This window comes from Leucopleurus acutus, assembly GCF_964270905.1.
Source record: "Leucopleurus acutus genome assembly, chromosome: 9".
Classification (NCBI taxonomy): domain Eukaryota; kingdom Metazoa; phylum Chordata; class Mammalia; order Artiodactyla; family Delphinidae; genus Leucopleurus; species Leucopleurus acutus.
Genome location: NC_139144.1, coordinates 13,227,805 through 13,242,021, shown reverse-complemented (window position 1 = coordinate 13,242,021; position 14,217 = coordinate 13,227,805). Strand labels below are relative to the sequence as shown.

At 40.3% G+C, this 14,217-nt stretch overlaps 2 protein-coding genes across 4 annotated transcripts in view; one reads left to right on the top strand and one right to left on the bottom strand.

Moving 5' to 3' along the window:
- Positions 1-4,072, top strand: part of STK17A (serine/threonine kinase 17a) — a 39,576-nt gene extending 35,504 nt beyond the window's left edge. Inside the window, exons 5-7 of the mRNA XM_082845988.1 lie at positions 343-391; positions 479-658; positions 1,104-4,072. Of these exons, the coding sequence (XP_082702114.1) occupies positions 343-391; positions 479-658; positions 1,104-1,428 (554 nt within the window). The 3' untranslated portion in view covers positions 1,429-4,072. The remainder of the gene's footprint in view (positions 1-342; positions 392-478; positions 659-1,103) is intronic.
- Positions 4,073-11,467: 7,395 nt separating this feature from the next.
- Positions 11,468-14,217, bottom strand: part of COA1 (cytochrome c oxidase assembly factor 1) — an 89,958-nt gene continuing 87,208 nt past the window's right edge. For 2 of the 3 annotated variants that reach the window (XM_082846056.1, XM_082846058.1), the window contains one exon: positions 13,059-13,709. In XM_082846056.1, the coding sequence (XP_082702182.1) occupies positions 13,610-13,709 (100 nt within the window). In that variant the 3' untranslated portion in view covers positions 13,059-13,609. Of the gene's footprint in view, positions 12,835-13,058; positions 13,710-14,217 lie in introns of those variants that run through there. The other variant, XM_082846057.1, reaches the window with a different exon arrangement.

Below are 14,217 nucleotides of genomic sequence, written 5' to 3'. Positions count from 1 at the left end.
GGGAGTCACGATTTAAAAGCGGGAACCTGATGCTTGATTAGATAGAGGGTGTGGGAAGAGGAAAGTGTAAAAGTTGCCAGTTTATATGGCAGTAGTTATGTATTCAGATATTAAAAAAAAAAATACTAGGACCCAGCATTGGAGGATAGAGGTGCAAAAAGCAAGTTAATTATAAACATCTAGTTAGACTTTACAGTAATGCATATTGACTTATAACGTGAACTTATTTCATCTTAGCCCAAACCTTGACAGTGTCTTAGTTTGATATTTAAATTTTTCTAAGAGCAAATTTGGCAATTTTTTTCCACAAAACTAAATGTTTTCTTTTGTTTCTGATACTAGCTCCTGAAATTCTTAGTTATGATCCTATCAGCATGGCAACGGATATGTGGTGAGAATTATTTATGATGAATTGATCAAATTAGTTTTAAGAAAGGAATATGATACTAATTTTTCTTACATTTTCATTCTGGTTTAGGAGCATTGGAGTGTTGGCATATGTCATGCTGACGGGAGTATCGCCTTTCTTAGGCGATAATAAACAAGAAACGTTCCTCAACATCTCACAGATGAATTTGAGTTATTCTGAGGAAGAATTTGATGTTGTGTCTGAGTCAGCTGTTGACTTCATCAAGACACTTTTAGTTAAGAAACCTGAGTAAGTATTCGTTAATATTGATCTCTATCAATCTTTGAGCAGTCTGCTCTAGACAAAAGCAGATTAACAACTGAAACCCCAAAGTGAAGACATGAAAGTGTACACATAAAATTAGATGAAACCTTTGGCTTCTTACATCTGTTGAGAGAAAAAGTGGCAAAAATGAAAATGTTTTTTAGAAAATGTGAACTGCACCTCAGTATAACAGATATTTGCCATCTGTTCTTGGTCTTTCAAAGGGGCTTTTCAGAGATAACTTAAAATACTATTTTTCTGTATTGTGGGAACGGCATTTGCATGCAAATGCTGAAACTTTGTTTTATTCAGGAACCACAGTAAGATCTTTGTGGTTCATATGTCCCAAAATATAATACCTTATGCTCTAAGTTACAGTTGAGGCTTTAAACTACTTTGTCCTAATTGTAAAATGTGTATCTTTATCCAGAGATCGCGCCACTGCTGAGGAGTGTCTGAAGCATCCATGGCTAACGCAGAGCAGCGTTCAGGAACCTTCTCTCAAGGTGAAAGGGGCATTAGAAGAGGCACAGGCCCTCCAGGAAGGCGATCCTGTGCCTGAAAGTCATTCAGATACTCAGAAGCCGGAAACCGAGGAATCCGTCGTCACGGAGGAGTTGATTGTAGTTACTTCATATACTTTAGGACAGTGCAGACAGTCTGAAAAAGAGAAAATGGAGCAAAAGGCCATTTCCAAACGCTTTAAATTTGAGGAACCTCTGCTGCAAGACATTCCGGGAGATTTTATCTACTGAGCAGTATTTCCCTTTAGAACTTCAAGATTTCTATATTGGAAACATTATTTATGGACTTCTGGCCAAATGGTACATGTGCTGAAAGTGGATGACCAGGTGTCACTGGTAGAAACTAAAATAACTTTGTCAAACTTGTGGAGTTAGAGAAATCAAGCCAGATTTATAAGTTGCCAGCCAGGAGGTTTAGCGGGTAAAGTTACCTTTTTCAGAGTTCTTTTTAAGAAGGGAGATGCTTGAACCTTTTATTTCTGCATCCTGTTTCTCCAGAATGAGAATGTGTGTGCAGAGATATCTGTAGTCACTTTCCTTAAAACTCCAAGTAAAAGTTCCAAAATTAACATCTTTGTAAATCTGTTTTGCATTATTCATATCTATATCTGCATATATGTATGTTGATATTGTTACTAAAATTGATACTTTTTCACTTTGGATTTTTTGAGGGGACTAAGATTTTAATTTAAGTAAGTATTTTGCAAATTTCTGAGACCTAGAATAACATCCGCTAGTTAATAATGTCTTATTTTTATATTTTGTTACTGCTCTATGTTGACTTGACTTGGCTTCTGTTGTTTTCTTCCTAATGCTTTGCAGCCCTATCAGTGGAAAAGCCTGTGGCTAATTTTAGTTTTTTTCTTCAACATCACTAGTAAGAGTGGTGGTGATTTTTCACCTCTGAAATTGTTCTGGTTTTCAAGGTCAAAGGTTAAGTCACCCTGTAATGTTAACCCAGTGTTCGCTCCGCATGTCCCTCATCACACCTTCCTTGTCTACCCTCTTTCACAGGCTGCACCCCTGCCGCCTCCTCACACGCTTGTCACCTGACTTTGGTCTCTTGCGAGAGGCAGTGTGATCTGATCAACACAGTGGTGCTTCGGTCAGTGAGAGGACGCTATTAAGTTGTTTTTGTTAATAAAATCCCCAGGAATCGGGGAAGAAATATAAAGCACATTCATGCTGGCCATCGAGCCTCTCTGCTTCTGTTGAATTTCCTATTAGCCCCCAAGCAATACTAGGAAAAGTGGTAAGATGCCAGAATATTTATAAACCTTTACTTTGTTCGTAAACGATTTGACATTGGAAACTTTGTCATTAGGGAGGTACCCTAAGACTTGTAAGATTTATAAGAATATACTCAGTAGCATTTAATTTACTTAGGAGTGAACACTTCAGCTGTATCTGGGCCCACAGTGAACAAATTCCTATTTAAAAAAGTGGACATGTAAAAGCGTATGCTGTATAACTTAAAGCAACTAAATCTTCTTCTTACACAGAACAGTCTGCGAGTCCTTATTTACCTTGTATTAGGTGCTTGTATCGGGTGAACACAACTTGTCTGTGACTTGTGTGCACACAGCGTGTGCTCTGTACCGTGAGCTACTCGGACCCATCCCTTCGCAGTCCGCTAGGGTGTCACGTGGTGCTTTCTTCCCAGCCTGGTTGCTCAGATGTCAGCCTCAGGACCATGGGAACCCCTAACCATCTGTTTTCAAGTGTGTGTAGGGTACTGGGCTGGACTTTCCCATGCGTGGTCTGCACGAGCTCCCAGCCCTGCCTTGCAAGTGTCGCAGGCCCTGTGTTGTTCCGACACCATCAGGTGAAATTGATTAGGCAGTTCGAACCCTCGGTTTGCACTGTTTTCTCACTAAATTGGCCTATTGATTTATACAGTTTCTTGGAAACGAGCATTTCTAAACAAGCTCTATAAAGAGGAAGAGGAAATTCTGCTACAGTGGCAATTTTCAATGAAAACCCACGGCCACAATGCTAAAGCCTCAGGTAAGTCTTGAAAAGAGGTTTAATACAATTTTAGGCAAATTTTTATAAATACCTCCGACAAAAATAGGAGGGAGGTGAGAAAAAAAATATCCACTATTTGAATGACACATTTTTATACTTGATGGATTTATTCAGTTTTAAAATCATAATCATGTGGACAACAGACTTTTTCCAAGCCATTTTTATACTGTATTCATAATACATTTAATGTAATTGCTGTATCTGTAAAAGAAAAAAATAGACGTGTTTTCTTTTAGCTGGCCGCTTTGCCATTTGCAGTGTGCAGCTGTCCTTAGCTGCTCTTGCTGCCTTGAATTTAGAATTGTACACTGCTTTTTTGGAAGCACTTGCACTGGTAAAGGGATATATTGACATTTTTTGGTGTCTGTCATACAAATAGAGCATAAAGAGTCTTCACAGTATTGGACCAAAACTTTCTGTTAATTACTAACCAACTAGCTCTGTTAATTTTTCTTTTCACTTGTTTACAATGGACTAAACTATTCATATCCATGCAATTTAGAACTCCAGTTTTAATTATAATGAAATTCAACATTATAATATTTTAGCTTGATGAGAAGTTATGAAATACGCAAAATGTAAGTGGTTTTAGTCAACTGGGAAATTGTGTTTTAATGTTTCATTTTGTTGTTTTCACATGAAGAGTAGGAGAATATGGTTTCCTCTCATAGTTACAGAGGCACATCAGATGCTAATTGTGGTGTATCTTAAACTTTTCCAACAGACCTCAGTATGGAAGAAAGTGTAGGAGAGAAGAGGTCGCTTAGAGACTGTTGGACACGAGGTGAATGCTGTGCGGCTCCGTCCACGGAGGCCTGAGCAACATCGCTCCCTGCCACCGACATGGATCATCTCAAGGTACCAAGAAACAAATCCTAAATACATTTTAAGCTCACACTTGGAGAAATCTGAATTAGACTGATAAAATTAAAAGTACGATAGTATTGTTCAAGATCATTTAGCACTTAGGACCTTCAATTTGTTACAGAATTAAAAGAGCTGGATTAAAAACGTTAACCTCAAAAGCCTTAATTGCCAACTATGCTTTTATTGTCGGAGGGGATACGATTTACAAGTAACGAAGTGTAAAGCTCTAAATCCGTACCAGCCTCTCTTGAGCTTGACAAACACACGTATTCAGATAGAGGGAATTACATGGCACATCCACCCTGCTGTGGCTTTCACTCAGCGTGATTTTGAGACTCATACATATTGGTGCTTGTATCAGCAGTGTGTTCCTTGTTGCCATGTGGTGCTGTTTGAACACACCAGCTTATGTAAAACCATATCTCTGTTCATGGACCCCAGGGCTGTTGCAGGTTTTGTGTCTTATGAATAAAGCTGCTATAGATATTCTTTTTTCTGTTGTTTTTGTTTGGTGGTTTTTTTTTTTTTTTTTTTTTTTTTTTTGGCTGCATTGAGTGTTCATTGCTGCTGCCGCATGCGGGCTTTTCTCTAGTTGCGGTGCGTGGGCTTCTCATTGCAGTGGCTTCTTTTGTTGCGGAGCATGGGCTCAGTAGTTGCGGCATGTGGGCCCTAGAGCATGCAGGTTTCAGTAGTTGTGGTGCGCAGGCTCAGTAGTTGTGGCTCACGGGCTTAGCTGCTCGGCGGCATGTGGGATCTTCCCGGACCAGGGCTTGAACCTGTGTCCCCTGCGTTGGCAGGTGGATTCTTAACCCCACTGCGCCACCAGGGAAGTTCAGATATTCTTGTCCAGAGATTTTCTGTGGACACGTTTTCATTTCTCTTAGATTAAATAGGAGTAGAATTTCTAGGCCACGGGAGAGATGGATATGTAACTTTTTAAGAAAATGCCCAACCATTTCTAAAGCGATTGTACGGTTTACCATTCCTGCCAGCAATATATGCAAGTTCTCATTGCTTCACATTTAGTGTTGGCCATCTTTTTTATTTTAGCCACTCTCATGGGTATGTGGTGGTATCACAAGGTGGTTTAATCTGCTATTCCCTGATGACTAATGAGGAATAAACACTATTTCATGTGTTTGTTGAACCATTTTTGTGTCGTCCTTTTTCTCCCTTTTTATTAATTGGATAGTGAGTTGTGATAATCTTTTATATATTCTGGATACAAGTCCTTTATAGGATTTACATGTTACAAATATTTTTTTCCGACTGTGGGTTGTCTGTTTTCTCAACAGTGTCTTTTGATGAGAAGGTAGCTGTAATTTCGATGAAGTCCAATTCATCAATTTTTGTTTTATATGGTTAATACTTTCTGTACCCTCTTTAAGAAGTCCTTACCTACCCCAAAGTCATGAAGGTTTTTTTAAGCTTTATAGTTTTAACTTTTATGTTCAGGCCTGCGATCCACTTTACACTTTTGTCCCCTTTGGTGTTAGGTAGGGTCAAGTGTCCTTGTTTTCCGTATAAATATGTAGTTGTTCCAGCACCATTTGTCAGACCGATTTTCCTTTCCCCATTGAACTGTTTTGCTGTCCTTGTCTCAAACCATCTGACCGTATGTCTGTGGATCTACTGCTGCACACTCTTCTGTTTCGTTAATTTATTTGCTTATCTTTTTGTCAGAACTTTGTAAGTCCTGATGTCAAGTACAGTAGGACTTCCAGTTCCTTCATTTTTGAGATTGTTGTTTATTCTAGGTCCTTGGCATTTCTGAAGAAATTTTAGCGTTGGTTTGTCAACTTCTACCAAAATCACCCCCTAAAAAAGCCTCGTGGGATTTTGTTTGCGATTCATCCGTCAATCAATCTGACTTTTTAACAGTTCTTCCAGTCTCTGAACATAGCGTGTATTCCCGTTCGTTTATTTCAGTTTTTCTCGGCATTGTGTTATATCTTCCAGTGTAGAGTCCTCGTACATCCTTTGCGAACTTTATCGCTGTGTATTTTGTTATTTGACGCTATTGTTTTGGATACTCTTTGTTTTTCGGTTCTGGTTTTTGACACTCCTAGTCCTCCAGTGGTCAGTTTTAGCTCACTGTGCTTAATCAGACCTATGTTATAAATTATTCAAATAAAAATGAGCGTCATTTTCTTTTGAAGCTCTTCATTTGAAGTCTCGGTCGGTCTAAAGTTTTGTTGGTAAGAGTGGAAGTAAGTCTGCCGAATTGAAATTCATGGTAACAAAATTGGGAAGGAATAACATACCCTCCTAATTCTCTCAAAGTAGAGAGGAGGTAATAGAATCTCAGAGGGAATACGTGGTTTGCCCAGGATCTTAGCAGCTGCCGGCAAAACAGAGGATAGAATCGTTGAGCTTTCCAGGGCTTTAACCTCAGTGGAGTCTACCTTTGGCTACATATTAATGTCCATAAACAATCGTTTTATAAAAATTATTTTTGTGTAGCTTGATTGTGGATGAATTTTTGTTAATGACTGGAGGATAGGTAACCTGAGATTAGGCTGGTACAGAGGTCAGCACATTATGCCCTTGTGGCGTGTTTGGTAAATGAAGCTTTCTTGGAACACAGCCTGTTCATTTACATTTGTCTACAGCCGCTTTCATGGGAAAACCCGCAGGGTTGAGTAGTTGCAACAGAGATCTTATGGCCTAATCAGCCTAAAATAGTTACTCTCTGGCCCTTTACAGAATAAGTTTGCCAACCCCCCTGCCAGGCTCTTGTAATCTAAACATATTCTAAATAGGAGATATTTCCTATTTCAAACCAATACTGACACAGTCCTTTGGGGAGCAGTTCATTTTACATGGCAGAATAATCTTAGGACTTTGCATTCATTCTTACAGTTTTTATTAAAACAAGTGAGTTTTATCTACTAAAACTAAACTATTTTTACTAAATATGTCATCAGCAATAGTATAACAACATTTTTACATAAAAATGTTCTCTTAGTTTCAATACACTGATCGGTTCTCATGAAAATTATTATCTCTCGGTTATCTCCATTACTGTAAAGTGACCAGTTTTCTAATAACTTGTGAGAGAAATGTACCTAGAAGAAAAAAAAAAAAGATATTTAGGAAGAGAGATGTCTAATCCTCAGAGAGCTGGAGATTATTCAGGAGGGAAGGATTATCACCTCATCTTTGCCCCTTTCAAAGCAGCATATTCAGTGTCCTTGTCCTACACCTTAACAATTATTTCAAAATACAAAGTTTTTAGACTTGAAAGGAGTTGGAAAGATAGTAGTACAGACACATCTTGTGTAGTTGTGGTACAGTGCTAAAACCAGGAGATTGACATCCAAGCAGTGCGTGTGTATAGTTCTATGCCATTCTATCACATGTAGTTTCCTGTAACCACAATTTAGATACAGAACTATTTCATAGCAACAAAGATGGGTTGTGTCAACATTTTACCAGTTCAGGTAAATAGTACATCAGACAATGTTATACGTTTTGTTTCCACCACCAAACAATTCCTGAGATAACTCAAGAGGAGAAGTCAAGTCGATCATATTCACCCATGTTTCTGCTCTTTCCATTGTTCTTCTTTCCTGATGTTCCAAGACTTTTTTTTCCTCAACATTTTCTGTTTCAAGAACTTCCTTTTGTCATTCTTTTAAGGGAGGTCTATTCAAGCAAATTCTTTTTGTTTTCCATCATCTGGAAAGTCTTTATTTTTCCTTCGTTCCTGAAGAATAATTTTATCAGATGCAGAATTCAGAGTTGACTGTTCTTTTAGAACTTGAAAACTTTTGTGCCATTTTTCTGGCCTCCATGGTTTATGAGGAGACAGCTATCATCTGAATTATCTTTCCCCTATAGGTAAGGTGGTATTTCTGCCTTGCTGCTTTCAAGCTTTTTTCTTTGCCTTCAGTTTTCAGAAGTTTGTGTTATCATAGATTTCTTTAGGTTTACGCTGTTTGGGTTCCACTCGGCTTCTTAAATATATAGGTTTATGTTTTTTGCCAAATTTGGAAACTTTTCAGACGTTAATTCTTTCAAATGCTTTTTTCAGCCCCCCCTTTCTCTTCTCCTGGGACTCCAATGACATGAATGCTAGATTTTTTTGTTATAGAACCACAGGTATTATTGTCGGCCTGTTTTCTCTGCTCAGATTGGGTAATTTCTATTTTATCTTCAAGTTCCTGATTTCTTTCCTTCTTTCCAAGTTCAGATTTTCCTGGTTCTTGGTATAAAAGCGTGGTTTTCTATTGTGTATCGGACGTCTGGTTTTATGTCGCGGGACTCTGGATCTTGTCTAAATCTTCTGTTTTAAAAGCAGGCTTTTTCTGACACCACCATACCGGTGGGTGAAGCGGGGATATGTACACTGCCTCCTCACTGCTGCCAGTTGGGGGTGAAGGTCCAGGCTCACCACTTGGCCTCTTCTGACACCCAGGCAGGGGGAGGGGTACCTCCTTACGGCTTCCCACTGAAGAATAGGGGCTCCACTGATGCCGCGGGGGGTGGGAGTACCAGCGGGCAGGAAAGGTGGGTGTAGCTCCCCTGGGCCTTCTCCGCCACCACACCCTGCAGAGGACGGGGGCCAAAGGGGCGGGCGGGGAAGGCCTTGTTCTAGCTGAGTAAGGGGAGCAAGTCTTGGCTCTCCACCTGGCCTTTGTTGACAGGCTAGGGTAGGGTTGGAGCCATGTTTTTTCCATGGTGTCTGGCTAGAATAGGGCGATTACTGTGTGAAAGTTCTTTAGCTTGAGAGAGCAGGCTTTTCTTGGCTTTTGTTGTTGCAGCCATTGGTGTTTCTAGGCTGCTGGTTTCACCAGCACCTAGTCTGGGACACATGAGGCAAAAGAAAGCCCAGGGAGCTCACTGCTGTTATCACTTGGGTCCCAAGATCCTCAGCCAATCTGCCTTCTTTTCATTTTTCAGTGTGTTTATTTGATAACTGTCTAGGGTTTTAGCTGTGCTTAGTGGGAAGAATAGGGAAACGTGTGTCTACTCCATCTTGTCCCTCCTGGGGGTTTTGCTTTTTAAAGTTGACAGTAGGAGAACTCCTTCTGTGTATTTTAGATTTAAGCAAATTAGTAAATACACCTCGGATTATGAGAGCCAGGTTTCTCTCTCTTGGAGAAGGAGTGACAAGTATGGGAAGGAGGAAGTCTCCAGTGAGTGAGTGTGTGTGTGTGCGCACGTGGGCACTAACACTAGACCACTGAATGTAGTTTAAAATTTCTTGAGGTTCCTTTTCGCCATGAGGATATATCCCACCAAGGATGTTGAGTCAGAACTGTTTGAAAGTCACTTGAAATATTTCTCCTCTGTGTGGTTCATTTGTTTCAATATTTTAAGAAGTATTTTAAAGATTTTTTTTCTTTGTGATTTTATTTTTAAATTATGTAAAAACAAAACAGCATGATTTCAAAGTCAAAAGTGTAAAACAAGGTACATTCAGGAAAGTACAGCTTCCATCCCTGTTTCCTACTTACATCCCCTGGCCATTTGTTTACTTCCCCAAAGGTAACTACTTGTATTGATTTTAGTGATTCTTCCGTTGTTTCTTTTTGAAAGTAGAAGCTAACATATGCATACATATACACATGCATATATAAAATTCCTTTTCACAAGTACAGACTCCTCAACTGTATGGAAGTCAAAGTTTGTTTAACCCATTCTCTATCAATGGAGACTTGGGTTGTACCTGGGTTGTTTACAGTTTTTTGCTGTTACCAATAGTGTTACATTAAATAACCTTACATAAATGGCATGTTGTATTTTTTGCCAGTGTACTTTGGGATAAAATCTTAGACGTGGGATTGCTGAATAGAATGGTAAGTGTACGTGACATTTTTCTAGATATTGTCAAATTCCCTCCCACAGGTGTTGTTTCATTTTGTCTTTACACCAGCAATTTAAAAATGCTTATTTCCCCACAGGCTTTTGAGAAAATAGGTTCTCAAATTTAGGGATTATTGCCTATTTGCTAGAAGAAAAATGGTATCTTCCTGTAGTTTGAATGTATATTCTTTTTAAGAGTGAGGTTGACCTTTTTTTTTTTTTTTTTTTTAGTGTGTTTGAGTCACTTGCATTTCTTTTCTGTGAATACATAATATCTTTTGCCCATTTTTCTATTGGGTTACTGTTTTCTCAACTTTCACTCTTTAGAAATTAAGGATGTTAACTTTTGTGATTTAAATTCTAAATATTTACCATTTGCTTTGTGCTTTGCTTTTGGTATTTTTAGACATGCAGAAATTTGTTTTTATACAGTCAATTTTCCTTATTCTATAATGAATCATGGTTAGGTGAGTTTCTCCACTTCTGGGTTATAAAAGAATTCACCCATATTTTTCTGCTAGTGCTTAGATGGTTTCATTTTTACATGTAGATCTTTCGATCCAATTGGAATGTATGGTGAGCAGTTGATCCCATTTCATCTTTTTGCATCATCTTTTTGCATCATCTCTTTGGCTATCAGGTTGTTCCAACATCACTTTTCAAATGTCTTCCTCTCCCTCCCTGATTTAGATGCTGCTTTACCATAACCAGATTTCCATATGCACGTCTATATTTTCACTGCATTGTCTCTTCATGTGCCAGCACTTCATTATTTTATTTACAAATATGTTTTAATGTCTGTAAGACTAGCCCCCCCTTCCTTACTCTTCCTTTGCAGTGATTTCCTAGCTATCTTTGCTTATTTCTTCCAAAGGACTTTACAATTAATTAGCTTGTCTTTTAAAAATCACATTAAATTTAACTCAGGGAGAACTGACATCTTTATGATGAAGAATCTTGCCATCCAAGAACATGGTGTGTCTTTCCCTTGGTCCAGTTCTACATTTGTGCCTCTCAGTAGTGTGTTTTAGACCTCTCATATAAGTTTTGCAGATTTCTTGCTCACTTTTTCCTAAGTAGTTTTTGTTTTGGTTTGCTTTTTGCTATTTTAAGTATTGTCTGCTCTCCATTACTTCTTCTAATGGTATATTAAATGCCTTTCATTATTAAATGAAATGTGATCTATGATACAGAGGCATGTTTCTAATATCTTCAACTCCCACTTTTGAACCCTGGATCGTAAAATGTCAACTTTTCTGTACACGTTCCTGACAGCACTTTGAACTGAGCAACTGCTGGAGTCGGCGGAAAGACAAGCCTGGATGGTGGACAGGTTACCGAGGAGGAGAGGCTCTTCCCGTGCGTGGAGGCTGGAGGCTTCTCCCATCATCACCCTCTCACCTCCTCCTTGAACGCCCCCCAACCCCTTCATGGGGCCTCCTGTGGATACAGCATCTTTTGCCCAAGCCTCCCAACAAGCAGTATAAACGCTGCCTCGCCTGTAAGGCCAGCGATTGGTAAGTATTTATTCATAGTTTTCATACGGACAAACTGAAAACAGAGTCAAGCAGCCTTCAGAAAGCCCTGTGGAGCTGCTGTCGACAGAGCATTGCCCTGGCCTTCCCGCTGTGCCAGAGGCCACCATCGGTGCAGTGCTGGCTGCTTCACGTGGGTGTCATTCAGTTTAGCTTCATCTTTGCTGAATGCAACTTCACCAAAACTGGGAGTAGTAGAACCTGTCTCATCAGGTATTACTAAATCCCTGGATTGGTGAATGGGGAACGTGGGGAACGGTTGGAAGAAAGAGAAGCAGGGGGAAGCCAAATCTTGAAAAATGGGATAAATGACAGTAAAATCTGTGATTTATTTGAAAGTCGTACAGGTCTTGTCAGTATAATTCAGCACAGTCTCTTAAACCGTCATTAACAGTAGAATCATATACTTACTCCAGAACCTGAGGGCTACAAGCTCAATGCAAAATGCTAATGCTAATGCTGGCATTCACGCTCTGGTCACCTCACCTGTCCAGGGCTTGCTTTTACTGTATCTTCAGCTAACCTATACACTGGCCAAATGGCAGATCTTCTTTCTGGAGCATAGCTCACACCTCCCCTGCTGAGGCCTGTTTTCATGTTTTTTCTATTTGCAAGGCAGTCTCCATCACGTCTGAAATAAGCCCATGAGGTCACCAGTCCACCAAGAGGGAGGAGTGACCTGATTGGCCTCCTGGATTCCTCCTAATCGGTCTCTCGTCTACCTCGTTTTAGCACCGCTGCTTGGAACTCTTCTAGTCCAGTATTACATAAGCCGCTTGCGGGCAGAGACCATACAGCATCTTAGTAAAGGCGCGTGGGAGTCCTACTGCCACTTGTTGGCTGTGACCGCTCTTCTGCGGTCTTCATAAATCTATAATTCTTACAATTCTAGTGAGCCCTTTCTCCAGTCACCAGTGGGCTGACTCATGGGGTGTGCTGGGAACACTTGCTCAAACAGTGAAAAGTCTCCTTTGCCTCTGATGATGACGTGCATCCTCCAAGATGTCTTCCAGGTCATTACTGGGAGTCCGTGGCTGAATCACAGTGATCACTGGACACACAGGAAGTAGTGGGCTACAGGTATACGGCATTACTTCAAGGAAAGAAAGGACAATGTCTACTGTAAGGACCGGGGTCCGGCCTGTTCACAATCAACCATAAAGGCATTAAGAAGTCCATGGAAATATGCTTAACTGGAAATAATACCCAAGATGGTGACTTTGAAACAGAAATCAAGGATCTTTCCACTACATACTATTTCCTGTCAGTTGGGTTCGGAAAGCCCCTTCATACAAATTGTACACAAAAACTTACTTGCTTTTACTTCAGAACAGATGGTCCACTCAGGCCCTGGTTTTCTGTGGCTTGGCCACAGCAAGAAAAAATCCAGCAAACACTGAAAGTAAGTAAAAGCTGTTATAGAACAGTCAGGTATGAGGCACTATATATAAAGTGACATGTACACAACAGGACGGTACATAATGGTTAAAGAGTAAAGCAGCACAAAAAAGACTGTACAGATCGTAATATTAACAAAAGCTCTCAGGGAAAGAACTTTTTCACTTCATGATCTATTCAAAGAGCGTATTTTTTAAAGAAAGAAATTACAGAACGGAAAGGCCTGTACTGGCATATTTAAGCTTAATCTTTTCTGAGAGGCTCCCCTCCAATGAATATTAAGAATACAGTAAAGGAGCTCATGAATGTCCTTTACTACACCTGCATTAAGCCTAGTAATACTGAGGGGGTTAGGTTGGCCTTTGCAAAGCAAAGCTGGCAGGTTTCTGGATTTTGTAGGCTCTGGCGCTCAGCGGGAAGGAAGGTCTTTGTCCCCTTGCAAGACTAATAAAACCTAAAACCTTCTCGATAGGGCTGAAAACTGGGGTAGAGGAGAGAAGAGAAAAAGAGATGAGAAATCAACATTATTAATACTGATTCCCTTTATCCTGTGCTTTGCTTCTATATAGCGAACTTTCAAATTAATTCTTATAAATTATAGTAGCTTTCTGATGAAATTAAAAACTTCAGCAGGGGTCACTGTGGTCAAATTAGAATGATCCTGAGATCACTGTATGCCCACACGTGCAGCCAGCCCGACCTGGGGGCTGGCCTGCAGCCACAGGGGCGCACATGGTGAGGAGGGAGGCCGGGCTAGGACGGGCTGATCACCTTCACTCCTTTTTCAGCTCATTGCTGTTCTCCCCACTGGGCTTGAACAGGGGAATCTGCTGGCCATCCTTGAGCTCTAAGAAGACCTCCTGAAGGTTCCACCTGAGAGAAACCAAAAGTATAGTCTCTAATCAACGAAACACTGAGGCAAAAGGCAGACATGGTTTAAAAGGAAAAAAGCAGTTGTTAGGAATGTCTTTAAGTTTTTTAAACACTATTTTATGTTAGCAGTATGTTAACGTTTTAACCTTCTGTTCTCAGGCTCACATTATTTAACCAGCAACACCGTCAAGGCAAGTTTTACCAATGAATGGCTGGCACCAGGGAAGAGGAGCAGCCCGCTCCTCCCCGTTTCCTAATCCCCCCGACCTCCAGCTCCGGGCTGGAAGCCCGCCAGCTCCTCCACTAATCCCAGGCTCAGGGGGCAGTGAGTCCAGGGGAGCCAGGCAGGGGCTGCCTGCTCCTTTTGTCCTTGAGAATTAATAAACAGCAAACATCTCTGAGAGAGGCTTCCCGTGGGGGAAGTGAGTGAGTGTAGCTACTGGCAACCAGACAAGAAAAGCCAATTAATGGGGTAGAGAGCTTATTTAAAGAATGTGACGAATAATTC